Here is a 21,134-nt window from a genome sequence, read left to right on the forward strand (position 1 = left end):
TTTGTGTATAATTAATGGATTTAAGCAGTTATTATATTCCTCAAGCATGTAAATTCACATCCAGCTGTTGCTTTTATTTAGCAACTGAAAAACATGGATAAAATAAGGGGTAAATTATATAACGGATAATAATAATGGAGCCACTATAATAGAAGGCTTTAATCTTACTATGACTTCTGTATTCTACATATCTTTGTTTTTGAGCAGAAAACTGATCAGTTGGAAAAAATCATGGTTACTAATAAAAATATTAAATAAGATTAAATATTTTAAGTCTTAAACTACATCTAGATTTTAAACAACCCACAGAAATTCTAATGGTTTCCACTACAAATACCATTACAAAAACCATCAACTTTTAACCATTAAAACCATTAAAAATGGCTTTCTGTAGTGTGTTTGGGGACATATTCCATTAGGATTTAGTGGTTTTAACAAGCCACCAGTAGAAGGCGACCAATTACCAGTAGAAACCCACAGGGTCCATTACAGTTTCCATTAAAACCAATAAAAGTCCCATTATAACCAGTAAAACCATTACAAATTCTGTAATGGTTTGTTTTGTTTTTTTTTGTTTTGTTTTTTTTTCAGCAGGGAAGTCTGCATTTATAGAAGTAAAAAAGAAAAAAGTTAAAAACCTCAAAAAAGTTTATAAAACTGCAATTATTTGGAATACATTAATTGTTAATTTAACAGATTTATTTAACTTATAAACAGTCTCATGTAATATCGGATATATAAATGCAAATTTACAAATATAAACCCCAACTTTGTATTGCTAAGTCAATTTAATTGGTACGGTATATTACATCGTGGGTATTGTATTTAATGCCTCCAAAATGTGTGTGATTGAGTTGTACGTATAATTATATACTTGGCATTTATTGACTTTTTTTCTACTATGGGTTTTTAATGTTATAAAATGTTATTGTTCTCTGACTAAAAATGAATATATATATATATATATATATATATATATATATATTATAAAGTTAGTTGCGTTGACCTTGACTATAACATAGTAGTTTAAAACAAGCGTTTTACGCAAATGGCATAACATTGGTCATTTTTATTTGTATTATTATTTATTATTAACTGGAAAACTAAAATGAGTTTGGCGAATGTTTGTGTTATGCGGGTGGGGAGGCGGGGTCATTCCGTAACCCGGAAGCAGATTGCGGTGAATGACGCGAACCTTTAGGGTCGAATGGACAGACGGTAAAAAGATGGCGGATGACAAGAGCAGTAGCATAGGCAGTCATTCCACTAATAAACGGTTCTGGAGCCCTTCCGTTCGCGGAGCGGCGGTGGTGTTTGTTTGTATACTGTTGGCCGAGCCTGCGCGAGCCACCACGCACTGGGTGGTGACGGAGGACGGCAAAATCCAACAGCAGGTACGCGACTGTGTCGTGTTTAGTCACTCCATCGCTCTCTAGACCATATTTACAAGACAAGATATCAACGGTTCTCAACAGTAGCTTTCTAATCTGAATGTTACTCACTAACACCGCTTTATCCAGCTGTCAGGCAGATGCGCGTTGACAGCTGTTGTCTGCTGCTTGTCACGGTATAACCGCGCGCTAGTGTGTAGTGATTCATTAATAATGTCCGGATCATCAGCCTGATTTGGCTTCTTGATGTCTTCTAATCTCTGACCTCATATCTGTCCGATAGTGACTCTTGCTCAAAGCATGTTTGCGCATTGATTTTGCCTTTGCTTTTTTCATGCTCCCTTTCGTTTCTAGGTGGATTCTCCTCTTAACTTGAAACATCCCCACCATTTAGTTCTTTTCATGCAACAAGAGACTCGTGTGAACTACCTCAAGAAGTTAGAGGTGATGTTAAGCCTCACATTCATCATAACCTAAAAGGATCTTTTACAATGCACTTTGTCTTGAAGAAGGCAGCTCTAGAAGTAAAGGTATGCTTCCCTAATCCCTTGTCTGACAGTGAGTTACTGTACGTTTTGCAGAAGCAGCTAGTTGCTCAGAAGATTCACATTGAAGAGAACGAGGACCGGGATACTGGTTTAGAGCAGCGACATTATAAAGAAGATGCTGACTGTGTCACAGCTAAAGTTCCTCTGGGAGACTTAGATCTCTATGATGGCACTTTTATATCCCTGGAGAGCAAAGACGTAAAGTAAGTGGTGTTTGCTTGTGCTTTTTATGTAATTATTTTAATTGTTATTATCAAATAAGTCATTATGGTTTTGTTTTTGTGGTTTTCTAGTCCAGAGGAATTTTTGGATCAGATGTCACCTCTACCTCCAGACCTGGAAAAACCTGACTGCGCTAAAATTCTCGATCTCCCTTATAGCATTCATGCATTTCAGCACCTCAGGGTGAGTGTTTTGAGTGCTTTAAACTTTACCCATAGATACACTACTGCACTAAAATATTTTTAAGTGTTTTTATTTTTTTTAAAGAAGTTTTTAATGCTCATCAAGCCTGCATTTATTTGATTAAAAATACAGTAAAAACAGTAATATTATGAAATATTATTACAATTTTAAATAATTTCTGTTTTGATATATTTTAAAATGTAATTTATTCCTTTAGTGAAGCTGAAATTTCATCAGCCATTACTCCAGTCTTCAGTGTCACACAATCTTTCACAAATCGTTCTAATATGCTGATTTTATATACTTTTATTATTCAATAAAAGCAGCTTTGATGAACATAAACTTCTTTCAGAAACATTAAAGATATCATAATTCAAAATTTTTCACTGGAAAATGTACGAGTGGGGACTTGGTTCAGTGCATTATTGATTGGATTGTGAGATGTGGGCATTGCATTTAAAAGTGGAGGCAAATTAATGTGAGCTTGCAGTGTAGGGTTTAAACAGACGAAATGATTGGAGACGTCCTGCATGCGTAATGACTGAAGTCTGTCGTTTTCACAAGAAGGTCCAGTTATGTAATTTTGTTTTAACGTTATGAGATCAACAAATGAAACTTGTACAGATGAATTTTTCACAAAAAGATCTATGAGATGCATTTAGAAAATACAAAGGTGAATTTTCATTTCATGCCAACTTTACTTTTAAACATGGGCTCATTGTCTTCTTGCTCAATGTTTTTTTTTCTCTCAGGGTGTACAAGAGAAGGTAAACTTAACATCACCCTTGCTTTCAAAGGATGACCCGATCTTTACCTCCCTGTCTCTTAAGCTGGGACAGAGTGTGGATGAGATTGGGCATCGGATACACCAGGCCCTCCTAAAGGTATTTACTTTTGATTTACTTGATCTCTAAAGTTCAGGGTTCTCACAGTCATGGAAAACCTTGAAATGTTGCAGTTGTGATTTCTAGGCCTGAAAAAATATAGTATTTTCTATAGTGACTGGAAATCTTTGTAGTTATGTTCTCCTAATATAAGATTATTGTGCTTCATAAGATGAAAACCAGCACTAAAATGCACAATGAGGAACTTTATTAGTTATGAGTCACAAAGGTGTCTTTGTAAATCAAAGCTAATGAATATTTTTATGGCACATAAAGTGCTTTGCTTTGAGCATCTTTGCTTAGAAAGCCAAGTCCTTCTTCTAAACATAGTAAATGTCAGGAATTTTTAAGGCTGCATGATATATCAGTACCATACTTTTTCCTTTATGGTTCAGTTTTTCCTCTAAGTTGCAGTTTTTAAAGGTTTGTAGATAATAGCAGAAGTCAGCTGAAATGGTCATTTCTCAAGATTAATGATGACTGTCTTTTTCTCACTTTCTAAGAATTCCTCTTCATGGGTGCTTTATAACTTGGCCTCCTTCTACTGGCGGATGAAGAATGAACCCAGGCGAGCTGTGGACTGTGTGGTCCGTGCCCTCCATTTTTCTCCAAGGTAAAGTGAAATGGCACATGTATACAAATGGCAGATGTATAGTGGGCATAACTTATCAACCGTGAAATCAATGTTTCCTCAACTGCGCAAAGAATTGCATAAGTTGCTTTACATAAATTTGCATGTATTTCCTCTCTTTTTACAGGCAGCACAAAGATGTTGCTCTCATCAATATGGCAAACATACTTCACAGAGCGCACTTCTCGGCTGACGCCGCCATTCTCGCCCACGCTGCTCTAGATCTCACCACCGATCTCCTAACCAGCCATTACACCCTGGGCAATATTTACGCTGTGAGTGCAGCATTTTGAAGAAGAGGAATGCTTTCTGAAAATACAATTTTTAAATGTTTTTGAACTTCCTCATAATCCTCTGTTCACATGCACTTACTGCTGGACAGGAAGTGGCAGTTTTTCTTTAGTATGTGATTTCCTTGTTTATATAAAATGACAAACACTTGCTTGCTGCATCTCTCTCTCTCCATTCCTCCTGTCTCTCTGGTAGATGTTGGGGGAGTATAATCACTCCGTGCTGTGCTATGAGCAGGCCCTGCAGGCTCAGCCGGGCTTTGAGCAGGCCCTGAGGAGGAAACATGCCGTCCTCTGTCAGCAGAAGCTGGAGCAGCGGCTTGAGGCTCAACATCGGTAAGAAAGACTATTTGTTTTCTCATTGACTGCTGTGACTGACTTTGACTCTCTTTTTCTGTGCAATTAATCTTGAGTCTCATTAAGAAAACCATCTGAGTATGGAATAGCCTTTTTCTCAATATTGATTGGCTCTTGTTCTTTCATTGATGGCGTATTTCTGCTGTTCATTTTATGAAGAGGAATTCATTATGGATCACTGCAGGGGCCTTTAGCAGGGTTGTACTACAGGATGGCTGGCAATTATGCAGTTCGATCTCAAACTAATTTTATGTGAGAAAAGAAAAATGCATTCAGCAAGGATGCATTAAATGATCAAAAATAACAGTAGAGACATTTATTGTTACTAAAGATTTCTATTTTAAATAAATACTGTTTTTTCTAACTTTCTGTTCTTTAGAGAAACCTGGAAAAAAAACACTATTGCGGTTTTTCACACACTGAATTAAGCATGTTTATTGTTTATTGAGCACCAAATCAATTAGAATGATTTCTGAAGAATCATGGGACACTAGTAATGAGTAATGACTGCTGAAAATTCAGTTAATTCATAAATTAATTTTTCACTATTTAAAAAAAAAAAGTGTATTTGATAAAATCCAGCCTTTTATGATTTGAAAGGGACTTAAAAAACATGTTTAAAAATCTTACCGACCCCAATGATTTGAACAGTAGTGTACATTAATATGCTTCTTATAGATATGTTATTAAAGGCCAGTCTAAAAATTTGGTTTTATACATCTTGCTATGTTTTATCCACCAGTGGGTCCCAAGTTGTTAAGATTTATTTTCTCTTTGGGGCAAAAAAGAGAACCACAAAAAACGATATTTGTAATGGGCATTAAATGATAGTGTTTTCACACTAGAGGTTTGATTAAGCAAAAAGTTAGATTTGTTTCATGTGGGAGTCGACTTACAAACTAAGAACCACACATTATGCGTTAAACACAAAGTGAAGTGTCATTGTAAATATATATTTTGTGATATTGTGTAAATTCTAACACAAAATGTTGACAGTATTTTGGTAGTTACACCAGATAAACAAAATCCAAGCAAAGTGACGATGCTTTCTAATTGTGACATTCAGACTTAAGCATTTGTTTTCTGGCAGTGATGATAAATATCTTGCAGTTGTTCTGTTGATGACGAGGAAGAGTGCACAAATGAATCTTTGAGTTTGTGCACAAATGAATCTTTGAGTTTGTGCTCAAAAAAGTGCATCTTCCCTGACTCTTTGTCCAGGTCTTTGCAACGCACCCTGAATGAACTGAAGGAGTACCAAAAGCAGCATGATCATTACCTGAGGCAGCAAGAGATGCTGGACAAGCACAAGCTCATTCAGGAAGAGCAGATCCTGCGAAATATCATCCACGAGACCCAAATGGCTAAAGAAGCTCAACTCGGTTAGACTACATTTTTTACCTTTCAATTCCAGTCATACAGTTTCTGTAACATAGACTCACAAACTCAAGATTGTGCAGTATACTGGATAAACAAGTTTCACAACCCTGCCAGATCTAGTTGGTGCCATGTTTGTTCTCTTCCCCTGTTCTACTGCATGAATGCGTATAATAGGACTTAAATGTTTTGTTTCAGGAAATCACCAAATGTGTCATATGGGCCAGCAGAAGTTCACCCTGCACTGCCCGTTTGACTTGCCTGTACGTTATCACCGTGGAGAACTGTTTGAAAATGTCCACTACATTCAGGTGAAACTGAAAACATACTGTTTGAATTATTTTGCTTTGTGTGTGATAATAATTAGAATAAATATTGAAGTAGTTTAATCGAGTTCTACACTAAATAAATATTCTAAATAAAATATTTAGCCGACCTTGAAAAATGTATATTCATTATTTAAATGCCTATGGAGTTTCAAAATTGTACTTTTGCATGTTTAGAAAAAACACTTAAAATTAGTGAATTAAAATAAGAAATGTTTTGATTTTTAGTTGATGTAGCTTATTTAAATTCTTGGATGCTTGAATCCTTGAGGGCTCCTTAAGAGTGTGTGGAGGCCCCCTAGTAGACCCTGGCCCTCTGGCAGTGTTTCATGAGTGTTTTGTGTTACAACTGTGGAACGTATTGTTGTTTTGTTTGCGTGTCTACTATACCCTACTTTGACTGCTTGCAAAACTATTTTTGTATGCGGATCAGGATTAAGCAAACTATCTGATTAGCTGAAACTGACTTTGTAAAACAGTTGTATGAAAGCAATACTTTACATGTGATAATATTGTTGTTGATATTCAGTATAACATCAGTCCTCTGTTACATTGCTTTAGTGTCAATCTCCTCTTTTTCTCTCTCTGTGTGTGTGTGTGTGTGTGCGTGTGTCTGTAGTTTGGTGAGGAAGTGTCAGTAGCCAGCAGTGTTGCTCTGGTGTCCGAGTTGAGTGTGAATGAGAGTCACAGTCCTCAGCAGTCCTACACCATGTCTTTAGGATGGGAACCTGCAGCCCACTGGGACAAGGAGACCACCTCCACCGATGTAAGTGTGTGTCGATTATTTGTTTATTGGTAAACACTCCTATTGTTAACTGAAAACAACGGAATTATCCTAAAATTAATTAACACAAATGCATGAGGAGTTGTGTTGAGAAGTTCCTGCAGAAACAGATTCCATGTTGTACTAATTATTGGCATATTTATGGCATGTATTTATTGTGTGGCATATTTTTATGTGTAAATGTCATGTTGTTTATATGTTAGAACACAAAGGTGTATACATGCCATGTCCGAATTATCGTAATTATGAGATTCTGACTTGTAAAATTGTTTCCATATCCTAGTCAAACTCATTATTAAAACTTTTTGAATCATACAAGAGTTCTGACTTATACCATCTGACCATTGCAATGAAAATACTCAAACTGGTGGAAGGTTTAGCCATAAAATGCAGTCAACTAGTTATCCTGGAATAATTTGGAATAAAAATCATTCAAGTATAATCTTAAAAATAAACAAAAGACATGATTACAATACAATTTAATATAGCTAGCATGGAGTTATCTAATTTTATAACATTTTATCAATAAGGCATGTTTTATGGTGGTTTTGTGATTGCTCAAATTACACGGATTGATTTTGGCATTATCAGTGTTGCCAAAAAAAAACGGATCATTTCTGTATTATCGATATTATCCTGTCTATTATATAGTAAAAGTCACATTCTGTTTGTTGTGTGTGAACAGGAAAGTCATACGGTGCTGTGGCCCAAGAGGTCAGATTGTGTGCACCGATTCCCCACCATTCCCCCAGTGCACCTTCTTCCCACCTATTACCTGCCACCTGAGTCCCGCAGCTTTAAGTAAGACGTGGCACTGTGAAATGAACACTTATATGTTAAATACAGTACGTAGTCACAGAATCACACACTCAACTCTTCAACATGTAACATGGCACCTTGTTATCTTTGTCATGTTACCAGGGCTCTGAACATCCTCTTGGAGAGCAAAAGTCCTCCATCATCAGCAAACACGCCGGACTGCAGCTTTAAGAATCTTGTCACTGCTAGAGACCCACTGGACTCTCTGGCCTGGGCCTTAGAGAAGGAGCTGCCTGACCCACATGCTGCTGAGGTATGAGCCAGCTTACTCAACACTGTCAGTCTGAAGGCATTCTGTACCACACCCTTACCTTACCTGGGCTATTTGTGCAGGTAGATGAGGCAGGGAGAGCTATTTAGTGTGTGGGAGTGTTGTGTTTTCTCAGGTGAGTCATTCTGTGTGTGTGTTTTATGCAGGTGTTGCTGAAGCGCAGTGGTGGGAGGAGTTTGGAGCAAACTGGAGAACTGATTGCTCAGGCTCTGGACAAGGTAAAAGAATAATGGCTACATGTGGCTTATGTTGAATACATTAGCAATTGCACTATTTGCTTTTTAGTGGATGGAGTGTGGATCTCATGGAAATATGGTGTAAGTGTAAAGTACTGATATAATTGAAGATAGAATGAATAAATGTTCATTGTAAAGAACTTTATAATGAACATTTGTATAATATTTTTTTCTATACAGCATTTATAGTGACTGTGGACCATTAAACTCAGAAAAGGACAGAAAACACTATAAATGCACCAATAGTTGCCATTGACTTGTGTGTTAAAGTGTAAATAATATAAAGTGTTCAGAAGCCATATGATAGTTTTGTGTAAGGAATAGACCCAAATGTAAGACACTATTGACTGATTATCATTATCTCAGCTGCAACTTTGAAATCATACACAATTACACATATTTTGAAATGTAATTTTTTTAATTGTACAATTTTTAAAATGTAATCACAAAATGTAAGTGTTATGTGATTCTTAAGATCCTTCAAACCATTCTAATGCTGATTTGTTGTTCTAGAATTTTGAAAACATTTGTGTTGCTACATATTTTGTGGAAATCATTTTTATTTTTTTTCCCAGCATATTTAAATGAATAGAAACTAGAAATAGAAACCTTTTATAACAATGTAGAATTTTTTACTGTCACCTTTGATCAGTTTCATGCATCTTTGCTGAATAAAAATGTTAATTTCTTTGGGGGGAAAAATGTTGACCCAAACAGTGGTGATGTAGGTTAGTGCAATGATGCTTTTTATAGTACTGCTTTGGCCTTTTAGGATCTGAACAGCACATGCTCACAGTCATGACAATGATTTCTATGTGAAGATTCTTTCACAAGTTATTTTTGTGTACGTGTTTCACTGAAAAAATATTGCAGCTTAATGAGCATGAGTAAATAATGACAGATGTTTCATTTTAGAAGTTGTTAGCTGCTCATAATTGGTTGTTAGATTGTCTGCTTGCAACATTTAAATGTAAAACTAGGATTGTTATAGTAAAAACAAAAGCTTTTACCGAAGGTCAAATGGAATGTCTCTCTCTCTCAGATGAGTGGGCCGCGGTGGATGATGCAGAATGAAGCAGGTCTTTTCTGGCGTGCTAAAGGAAATGGCACACAAGCTTTGGCGTGTCTGCGTCAGGCGCTCCATTCTGCCCCTCCTCAGCACAGAGACATGCCTCTGGTCAACACTGCTAACCTGCTGCTGCACTACGGCCTGCATGACGAGGCCCATGAGCTGCTGCAACAGGCCCTGCAGATCAACCGCACAGAGGTATGCCCTGACACTGACCTGGCTATAATTGAGACCATTGAACACCACACCTTTTCAGCGCAGACTTTATTACTACTACCACCCAGTTTACACTGTAAGTGATTACATAACTAGGTTGCAGTGTAGACAGCTTGTTGATTACGATGTTAATTACAATCTTGTTTTGACATGACACCCATGGAAATATTCCTTTGATGCCACAGAATTTAAATGTCAGACATACAGTGGTGTTAACTGGGGCTGTCAATTAGTTAAAATATCTGATCACATTAATTACATGATTTGCTTTTGAATTAATTGCAATTGAACATATAAATATTTGTAAAGAAAAGCCCAAGGATAAAAACAATCCAAACATATTGCATGGTTTTGACAGATGAAAGCTTTTAAAAGAGGCTGTAGATTAGCCAAACTAATCAGTGCAAAAATATTGCACAAAAAAGTATACATTTGTGTAGTTAGAAAAATCTGACTGTGCTTTCATATACTGATGATAAAATTGACGTCACACTCTAGACCAGGGATAGGCAACTTCGGTCCTGGAGGGCTGGTGTCCTGCAGAGTTTAGCTCCAACCCTTATCAAACATGCCTGAAGAAGCTAATCAATGTCTTCAAGATCACTAGAAAGTTACAAGTGTTTGATAAGGGTTGGGGCTTTACTCATTTGATAAATGTGCTAGCTGCTCTGCTGTAAGTGAGGCGAGCTGCTTGTCAGCTTACTGAAGACTTGCAAAAACATGCAAGTGGCACTTCAAACTTGAATTTCTCATATTTTTCATTTATTATATGGGTCAAAGGGCATTAATTTTATCTAGTGCTGTCAAACAATTAATAGCGATTAATCGCATCCAAAATAAAAGTTTTCTTAACATAATACATGTGTGTGTGCTATGTGTAATGTGTATATATAAATACAAACTCATGCATGTATATATTTAAGAAAAATGCTATGCTTTATATATTAAATATATTTATATATATAATATAAAATGTAATAATATAAATATATAAATGTATGTACATGTAAATATTTTACTGTATGTGTGTGTATTTATATATACATAAATAAACACAACACACACACACGCATATATTATGTAAACAAAAACTTTTATTTTGGATGCAATTAATCACGATTAATTGTTTGACAGCACTAATTTGATCAAATAATTTTCTTTGGAATTGATCACACTAACAGGTTAAATTGACAGCCCAAAGTATACATATGTTTCGCCCAAAAATGAAAATTTGCTGAAAATTACTCACCCTCAGGCCATCCGAGGTGAAGTTTAAGTTTGTGGTCACACCTTAGTTTGGGGACCAGTTCTCACTATTAACTAATTATTTACTATGACTTTTGTCTCAATAAACTCCTAATTTGCTGCTTATTAATAGTTAGTAAAGTAGTTGTTAAATTTAGGTAGGGGGTAGGGTTAAAAAAATATGGTCATGTTGAACAAGTCATTAATATGTGCTTTATAAGTAGTAATAAACAGCCATATGCTAGTAATATGCATGCTAACAAGCAACTAGTTAATAGTGAGAATTGGTCACTAAATTAAAGTGTTACCAAATTTGTTTCTACATTGGATCAGATTTGGAGATGCATTTAGCTTTACATCACTTGATCACCAATGGATCCACTGCAGTGAATGGGTGCCGTCAGAATGAGAGTCCCAACAGATGATAAAAAAATAATACACTAGCAATCCACACTACTCCAGTCTAGGGCTGCAACTAACGATTATTTTAATAATCGATTAATCTGTCGATTATTTTTTCGATTAATCGATGAATCGGATTAAAAAAAAAAAAAGCATTCATTTCCAACCCTTTATTCAAAAACAGAACTAAAATCTTTAGAAAGTGCACAAACATGTTGCTCCTTGAACATCCCTGAGCTGTTATAATAATAATAAAATAAAATAAAAATGGACTAACACAAAAAACATACACATGTATGCTTTACATCTGGGGGGGGCAAAAAATTAAATAATTTAACAACACTGCGTCGTTAGCGTTGGTATTGTATCAGACACCTGCACTTAACATTATATGAAAATCAAGCTCAAATGGAGTTAATAATGTTTTTGACCAGAGAATGACGGAGATGGAGTGTTTTGTCTGTCATTAGAACGGCTGTAACTGTTATGCAGTGCATAAGTGCATTATGCTTTCATCAACTTTTACAGGTTATATAACTTTGATTGTAGCTATATGGGCGCTTAGTTTTTTCTTGTTGTTTAATACACTTGGCCAAAATCTCAAATTAAGCGCTTATGCACATAATGCACAGGATATTTAAAACGTATATAGACAGCAAATAACTAATTCTTCTCCACTCTTCAAACACACAAAAACATTATCCTTTACTGACATAGTGTTTGAGTAAAGAAAACGCTGTACTATTCAAACACCAATTATTTATTCACCCTTGCATTGCGAAAAAGCAGAGATCTCATCTTCTCCAGGCTGTGCGCGCGTCAATCTGAACGGAGGCGGGTGAAGTTACGAGGTCTCGCTGAGAGCTCGATGATCCAATGGCGTTACGAAGTTTTACTGACAAGTTATTTTAATGCTTATCATTGGTTTACTATTTTTAAAACTCTCTGATTTAAAATAATAAAAACGAATTATAAGCGACTCAAGTTTGGATAATTTTTCACAGCACCTGACTGGGCTAGGGTATGGCAACTGCCATACTCTGCCATACGCAAACGCCGCCCCTGCTCCCACACCTTGGATGACTTGGGTCGCACGGATTTCTCTGCCTCCGCCATGTATCTTTCCTCTACCTCCGCTCGTTTTTTTTTTTTTTTTTTTTTTTACTTTTTGTTTTTTATTTATGAGGCGCCAAACTCTGCTAGCATCCGTGCGCGAGAGAGACCGAGTGTGTTCACTCCGCTCCGCGCTCAACTAAAGTTTTTTTTTTTTTAATAATCAAACGTCTCGCGTCGCGCGACACAACGAATCGATTATGAAATTCGTTGCCAACGCTTTTAGTAATCGATTTTTATCGATTTAATCGATTCGTTGTTGCAGCCCTACTCCAGTCCATCAATTAATTTCTTTTGAAGATAAAAGCTGCATGTTTGTGGTAAAGTCCATCATTAAGACGGCCACTTCAAACTTTAGCTTCCTATTAAATACCAGTCCATAATCCAAAATATTGTGTTCTCCAGTAAAAAATTAATCTTGTCTGAATCAGGAGAAAAATATGTACAGCTCAAGCATTGTTTACAAGTGAAGTCTGTCTGAAATGGTTCTAACCAAATATTTCAGTAGATATTGATGAGAGAGGTCTTTACTGGGTGAAGCATTATTATGGATTATGAACTCAGTAGACTCTATTTTGGTCAGAAACAATGGTTTAAAGTTACAGTGCCTTAATGATTTATTACAAAAATGCAGCTTTTCACTTTACAAGACATTAATTGATGCACTGGATTTGTATTGATAACTTCTGTTGTTTTTATCAGCTCTCATTCTGACGGCACCCATTCACTTGCAAAAGATCTATTGGTGTACCAGTGATGTAATGCTATATTTCTACGATCTTTTCCAATACAAGCTTATCTGCATCTTGAACGACTTCAAAACATGAATTGAATTTTTTGGGTTAGCTATTACAGAGAAGTTTATTAAGTGACGTAAATGTATCTTTCTCTCTCTCTCTTTTTCACACCAGCCTCACACCCTGTTAAGTCTGGTCAACGTTCACCTCTCTCAGGGAAACCTGACTGGCGCTCTGGCCATGTTTCGTCGGGCCCTGACTCTCACAGTTCACTGTCCCCAGTGTCGTGCCAGCCTGCCTCTAATGCGCTGTCTCCAGTTTTACCCCTTCCTTTACAATCTCCAGCACCAGGCCTGTCCATGTAAGTAGCCTCTTCCGTAAACCTGTAGGACCCTTCCAACACCGAATCAGCTAGCCCACTTCACGTTCCTCCATCACTCACTCTTTCCTCCTCCCTGGTGTTGCAGCCTCAGCGGCAGAGTGCTCAGCGCTCTTTTTATAGCCAGGCACTGTAATCTTTGAGCTAATTTTAGACTCTATACCGTTGCATCTTCTATTCTGGGTTTGCTCCATTCCCTCTTCTGCTCCCCTTTTCTCTTCTCCTCAGCATCCTGCACTGCTCCCCTTCTCTAGCTCAGCTCTCTCTCCCCTGGCACTCTTCTGAGTGAGAGAGACTTTGAAATAGCGAAATCGTGTCCTCAATAATTCAGGGCACTGAAAATAGCACAGGCTTTATTTAGATGCCGCTGCGCTCTGCAGTCAAAAATGAACTCATTGTCCTCTTCTCGTTTGGGGGAACTCTGAGCTATTGATTTAGGGATTAATATGGCAAACCCCTTTTGAACTAACACACTTTTCACTTATACAACAATGTGAATGGTGAATGTGTGTCCAAGTGGCTTCTGTTTCTACCTTCTTATAAATAATGCAGTTGTATTGATTTGAAAAATCTAAGTTAAGCAACATTGAGCTGAAGTGTGTTTGTGTGTGTGTGTAGCTGGCTCTGGCTGTGAGGCAGAGGAAGACACAGAGCTGGAGGAATGGGACACGGCCAGCAGCAGCAGCAGCAGCAGGCAGGAGGCCTGGGACACTGATGCCATGCCTGTGTCTGCTTTAGAAGACTCTCTCCTCTTTGAGAGTAAGATTAATAATGAAGCTTATAGGGGCTTCTTTCTCTGTGTTTGATGTTCATATACAATACAGTGGACTCAGTCCAACATTCTGAGACCACTAGCAAAAATACTTCTATTTTGCATTTATTATTAGCATAACAATTTAAGTGAGTTCACATACTTATTGTCACAAGTGTTTATTCCATTAGTGAAATCACATTTAAATCTTAAATATCTTATTTATTTATTTGTATGTTTCTTTTTTTACATTACAGCGTTTTTCTTTTACATCCTAAATCTTTGTTTCAAGGTTTAAATAAAATTTTAAATCCCAGATTTGCGGTCTCAGACATTTAGACTCCACTGTATGTCTCCTCTGAGAATTGGAAATGTGACAGTTGTCAGACAGAATTTGACTTCATCAGTGTGTGATCACATTAGCAAAATTTCTGCAAATATTTGTCAAGAAACAGGTCAATATTGTAGCAATGTATGAAGCACATCTCTCACAGAATTACTTTTATACCAAGTAGCTTTCTGTTGGCAAATGTGGTAAAATCGCACAACAAACTTGAACGTGCTGCGAAATCTGCATGTGGAAATCTTTTGCTCTCATGTGAAATTCACAATTGTGTGGATTCCTATTAAAGGGGTCATATGATGCTTTTTTAAAGATCATTATTTTGTGTATTTGGTGTAACAGAATATGTTGACATGTTTTAATGTTCAAAAAACACATTATTTTTCAAATACTGTACATTATTGTAGTTGCTCTATGCCTCTCTTAAATGCGTCGTTTTCTACAAAGTCCCTCCTTCCAACAAGCGCAGTCTGCTCTGATTGGCCAACTGACCCAGTGCATTGTCATTGGCCGAACACCACAAGCCACGTCGGAAATGTAACGCCCCTTTACATAATAATTGCAATTTTCATACAAAAACCCAACAGATTGTATTTCATGTTTCATGTGAATCATTTATTAATATAGTCACTTTCCCCATGCTTTATGAACTTAAACATATATTAATTGTAAGCCTTTACATGTTAAATTTGACATTTTTACTCCAGATTTAATTTCATGTGAAAGGTGAAAAAAGGCTCTGTGATGGTAACTGTCCTGTCCTTGCTAAATTAAACAGAATGTAGTGAGGCCATGTGATATAGCAATATAGCACAGCACTATGTTAAAGATTCATGGTTGCATATTTTATACTGTTTCATATTTCATGTTGTTTCACTTACTATTTTTAAACAATAGCTGGCTGAAAACATGCAGTGTTTTTTTTTTTTTTTTACAAACAGTCATTGTCAGATTGAGGATGTCAGTCCACATGGAAAAGAATGAATTAAATCTTCTGAACAAGGACTTCTGCTTAAGTCCTGTGTGCTTCTAAACAAGCAGCACTCTCACTGCTTTCCTCTTTACCTTTTCTCTCTGTTACTCTCTCATCTTCTGCAGAGGTTGTGGTGGACAGCAACGGTTCAGGGGAGGCGAGTGGGCAGGACAGGGTCCGAGAGCAAAAGACTGACGGGGTGGAGGAAGAGGAGCAGGACTGGCGTCTGAGAGAAGAGCTGATAGGAGCATTTGAGGGGGCTCTGGACATGAACGGGAAGACAGGGGACCTACGGGGCATCCGTGTGCTGAAAAACGACAGGGTCATGGGGGCGAGAGGGGGAGGACCCTGCTTTGGCAACTGTGAGGATGATGAGGGAGCTGAATGGGTACGTCTCTCTGTTAGAATGTTTCAGAACTTTTTGTATTCATAATCAAGAAGAATTTAACGGTTTCCTGTTCTCTTCGTTTCTTCAGATAACATTCCAGGTGAAACGTGTGAAAAAGCCCAAAACTGATACCTCGGAGGGCTGGGTGGGAGAAGGAGATGTTCGTCAGGGTGAACCTGCAGCAAGCAACTCCATCCTTGAGATCAGTGGACCCACAATCCCCTCGCCTGGACCCTCAGGTGCCAAGAATGAACTGCCTTCCTACCTGACATTTAGTATTGTTTATATACAGTTATTAATATTTTAGATAAACTTTTAGTTTTATATTTTCATTTTAGTTTTAGCAAAATTAGTAGTTTAAATCTATTTCTATTTCTATTTAACTTTTTCATTTTCATTTCAGTTTTATTTTTAGTCCTTTTAGTCCAGCTTAAACTTACTTTCAGTTAGGCAACATTTTACGTTTTTCATCTAATATTTGTTTTATTTCAGTAAACAGAAATGATTTTTATGATTTGTTATAAGGGTGTAACGGTACACAAACATGACATTTCAGTACGTACCTCGGTTTTGACGTCAATGTTCGGTACAGGAGGAGGAAAAAATTAAACAAAAATTGCGTCTTTTTTTATTTATTTTTAATTAAACAATGGTTTACCGAACAAATTGCTCTTTGTTTAAATAAACTCTATTAAAATTTTCTAAAAATAAAAATATACCTAAGTTTCTGCTCTAAACTAGGGAGCCCTTTTACATTACTATAAGGTTACAATTAACAACAGAGCCCAAACTTAAATTCAATTACTATTTATTTTGAACTATAATAATTAACACTCAAATTAAAAAATTGTATGCAAACATGTTTTTAAGTTAACTTCTGAATTATACAATTTCTATTTGTTGTTGAAATATAATAATTTACAGAGTGGTTGTCATAACTTGTTTTGTAGAAGATTTATTTAAACATACATTTAATAATTAAGATATCACTAACAAGTAAAGTATATAGTCTAATATTTAGCAAAATGCTCTTCACTAGACTTAATTTCTCTTGCAAATAACGAGCTGTGGACAGGACACTGATGACTTGCCTGAGGTAAATTAAATGCTTTGTGACATTTTATTTACAAGCTGTTTTGAAACACTAATTGAGCGATTACGTGAGGGGTGAGATGTCAATTCCTGTTTATTTCGTGTTCAAACTATTAGTAAAGAGGAAGGGATGATCACGCTCACTTGCGCTCCACCTTACAGCGATCTGTCTCACCACATCAAAGAGCGTCAAAACGGCATTTATTGTCTGAAATCTGAATTTCCTGAAAAATGGAACTATTTGTTGCGTACCGAACCGAAACCCTCACCGATTTTCAGTGCAAATACGTGTACCGTTACACCCCTAGTTTGTTGACAATAACAACGCTGACATCGAGCTGATTCTGCTAGCACTGTAGCTGCGAAAAGGCATCACAACATCATAATATTTTATGTGTCTTTTAGAGAGATGGAAGGACTACAGCAGTCTAGGTTGGCCCGGTCCAGAGGAATGTCAGCGCACACGTCGTGTGGATCTCACAACTGTGGCTAGTACCTGGCTGGCTGTGTCTGCCAAGAACATAGAGTAGGATATCTTTCTTAGAGTCATTCTGTTGGAATACTTTCATAGTGGGCTCTTTTCCACTAACATATGACTCTGAACTCCTCACAGTATCACAGAGCATATAGACTTTGCCACACCACTTCAGGAGCCAGCAGTGGAGCCGGTGTGTAATGCCAATCTCCCTGCCAGTATGCACACACTGGACCATCTGAGCGGAGTGGCCAACCGCGGAGGCATTCACTATACTGGAGAGAGTCAACTCAGAGAGGTGCTGTTTTTTTTTTTTTATCTCTTATTTACAGCCGTGATTCTGCTGATCTGAAAAGTTCTGACGTTTGTGAATGGCTGTTTTGTTTCTCATCTCACCCACACACAGGTGTTGCAGAATCTGGGAAAAGATAAATTTCCCTCACAGTCTTTTGAACAAGTGGGAACACGTATTGCAAAGGTGTTGGAAAAGGTATTACTCTGAGTCTTTGTTCTAAGAATGTGACTACAAGCGTGGTCACATTTTGGATTTTGCTAAGACCTGTGCTGCTTTTTAAAAGTTTAGGGTTGGTAAGATATTATGTTTATGAAAGAGGTCTCTTATGTTCATCAAGGCTGCATTTATTTGATTAAAAAATATAGTAGAAACAATGATATTGTAAAATATCACTAATATTTAAAATTATTTTCTATTATATATTTTAAAATTGAATTTATTCCTGTCAGGGTAAAGCTGAATTTTCAGCAGCCATTTATCCAGTCTTCAGTCTTCAGAGTCATGTGATCCTACAGAAATTATTTTAATGTGCTGATTTGGTGCTCGGTGTTGATTATTATATGATTTAAAAACAGTTGTGCTGCTTAGTGTTTTTGTGGAAACTAAAATTTTTCAGGATTCTATGATAAATAGTTCAAAAGAAAAGCACTTATTTTAAATATTTATCTTTAATAACAGTATGAATGTCTTTACTTTCTTTTGATTAAATTAATGCATCCTTGGTGAATAATCTTTTCTTATTTCTTTTAAAAAAATCTTACTGACCCCAAAAAAGGTGCTGTAGATAATGTTATTGTAGCTTTATCCATTGTGTAAACATGTTAATTGGACTAAAATTATATCCACTAAAATGGTATGCACCTTATTTTTAACATAAGAGTGGGTGCAGCTATTTTGAACTTGAATGTGTGTGGCCTCCAGTTATTTTACCTGTGTGCTGTTTGATATCGCAAACTGGTCTTTGTTATGATAATTCGTTATTGCAGTCATAAACACACTGGTTTGTAGCGCAGATAGCTTGAGTTTTTAATTTATAGATATTTACCTTTAGCGACTAATGAATCAGAAGTCTCGCACATTCAAGAAAATAGCATACTTCCGTGTTGCAAAATAAGGTGGATACTAGGACTGACTATTCAAAAACCCAAACTGATGATAAAACTGTGCATGCAAACATAATTTATGACTGTTTGTATTTCTAGCTGAGAACAACTCCATGGAAAGTTTATCAGTGAGTAATAGATTGTTCCATTTCATGATCTGGGTGATCGTTTATCTATTAGAATCAGACGTCCTGGGTTCTGTCCAGCATGGCAGCATTGTACTGGAGGGTGAAAGGTCAGGGAAAGAGAGCCATCGACTGCCTCCGCCAGGCTCTGAACTACGCTCCTCACCACATGAAGGTTCAGCTCGTTCTTCTTCTGTTACGTTTTGTCTCTGTTGGTTGGCCTGTACAAAAGCAAATCTTACTGCAAGATATGAATGTTTGTTTCTGTTGTGTTAGGATGTGCCTCTCATCAGCCTTGCCAACATCTTCCAAAATGCGAGGCTATGGGAAGACGCCCTGACTGTGGCTCGCATGGCAGTGGAAATTGCTCCTCACTTTGTGGTTAACCATTTTACTCTGGCAAATGTTTATATAGCTATGGTAAGTGATTTTTCAGAGTCTTATGAGGGATTTTATTGATGTTAAGTGATGACTGTTTTTAATACGTACTTAATGTCTTAATAGGAGGAGTTTGAGAAGGCCATGCATTGGTACGAGTCGACTCTAAAACTCCAGCCAGAATTTGGGCCAGCCAAAGATCGTCTGCGCACCATCCAGTGCTACCTCCTCTCCAAGAGGGACCGAGCTCCCTGAGGGCACAACGCACGCACACACACACACACACACACACACACACACACAAACATAACATTAACATGCTCCTTAATCTAAGCTATCAGTGAGGAACACGTTGTTTGTCTGTTTGTTGTCTTAATTTCATAAATATAGACCATATCATTACTGTTTATAAGGTTGGCGTTCAGTTGAGCTATAAAAACAGTTTCCCTTTTTTCCGATCTTTACGAAAATTTTATGATGTTGTTTTATGGCTTAAGGGTTGTTTATTTCTATAAAACATCTTGATATTCCTATAAAGGGATATTTTGGCTGGGGTCGAGATTCAACGTTTGAATGTGTTGGACTGTATTTGAATGCTATTTTTTTTTAACAATAATACCAATAATACAATGCATCTTTTAGTCTCACCATATCCATATGTCCCTCTATCTCAGCAATAGCTGCTAGGTGTATAAAGGGTGTCTTAAAATGTTATTCAGAATACAGATTGTTAAAAGAAACACTGTAGTCTTTTACTTTACACAACCATGCTCAAATTTAGTTATGTCTAATGGTAACCGTTCAGGCTGTTGTATGCACTTCTTGTATCTGCCATCAGAGCAGGCTGAAGCATTTTGTACATCCTCCTGTTGCTTTTTATTTTTAGCTAAAAATATCCAATACTGCAAACGTGGAAAGGAGAATTTCCCCTGATGGTTTACTGTACTGCTTTCAAACTTCGCTGACATGGAATAAATCATTAGCGTTCAGGCTGAAGACAGAGCCATTGCAAATATTTAAACTAAACTAAAGATCAGTAGCAAAAATGTGTTTTTGAGATTTTAACAGATGTGTTTTCCTTTCAGTTTTCAAAAGGGACCTTTAATAAGATTGTTTTGCTCAAAGTTATAAAATACACTACCATTCACTTTACTTTGCACAGCTGAGCTGTTGACTCTAAGATCTGATCTGTACTGTTCTATTTAATATTTAGAAAGTCAAGATAAACATTTCTGTGTCCATAGTCTATATGATAACATACAGGTTCCTCCGAAATTAAAGTGGACATGCGTTTTTTTAAAAACATGTTCATGATTGTTTTCTGATGATTTTATTAAATTAAACTTGAATCTCAGTTCAGAACTGTTGAGCGTAAAATATAATATTGTGCTAATGTGTCTCTTTTAAAGGATCTCAACAACCTTGTGAATGGGTCACATAAAAAAAAAAAAAAAATCACCAAATCAAGCCCCTTGAAAAAGTTGAATGTATAAAAATGGTTATTGGGATACAGGATGGATGTGTTTTACTTTTTAATATATAGTTACAGGGTAATTTTCATTGGCTGTAGAGGTTGATGATATAATTCATGCTATCCTGTTTTTGACCACAAGGTGGCTGTGAAGCCTCAGTACATGAAGACATACAAAGGTTATTTTTGAGACTTGCTGTAAGATATAATGTAACGTTTAGAAAAAAAAAAAAATCATATTTATCCATGTTAATGGCTAT

At 36.7% G+C, this 21,134-nt stretch overlaps 1 protein-coding gene across 1 annotated transcript; it reads left to right on the top strand.

Moving 5' to 3' along the window:
- The first annotated feature begins 1,151 nt into the window (after nucleotides 1–1,151).
- Nucleotides 1,152–20,555, top strand: ttc17 (tetratricopeptide repeat domain 17). The gene is made up of 25 exons (XM_058782924.1): nucleotides 1,152–1,394; nucleotides 1,746–1,835; nucleotides 1,973–2,142; nucleotides 2,233–2,344; nucleotides 3,097–3,228; nucleotides 3,732–3,841; nucleotides 3,987–4,134; nucleotides 4,346–4,485; nucleotides 5,728–5,888; nucleotides 6,082–6,194; nucleotides 6,829–6,975; nucleotides 7,679–7,794; nucleotides 7,915–8,065; nucleotides 8,230–8,301; nucleotides 9,362–9,586; nucleotides 13,276–13,462; nucleotides 14,099–14,239; nucleotides 15,673–15,935; nucleotides 16,024–16,174; nucleotides 17,433–17,553; nucleotides 17,641–17,800; nucleotides 17,909–17,992; nucleotides 19,081–19,200; nucleotides 19,302–19,445; nucleotides 19,530–20,555. Exons 1-25 carry the CDS (start codon nucleotides 1,185–1,187, stop codon nucleotides 19,656–19,658), a joined length of 3,597 nt encoding a protein of 1,198 aa, XP_058638907.1. The 5' UTR covers nucleotides 1,152–1,184; the 3' UTR covers nucleotides 19,659–20,555.
- Nucleotides 20,556–21,134: the final 579 nt, after the last annotated feature.

Source organism: Onychostoma macrolepis, chromosome 07 (assembly GCF_012432095.1).
Source record: "Onychostoma macrolepis isolate SWU-2019 chromosome 07, ASM1243209v1, whole genome shotgun sequence".
NCBI classification, from domain to species: domain Eukaryota; kingdom Metazoa; phylum Chordata; class Actinopteri; order Cypriniformes; family Cyprinidae; genus Onychostoma; species Onychostoma macrolepis.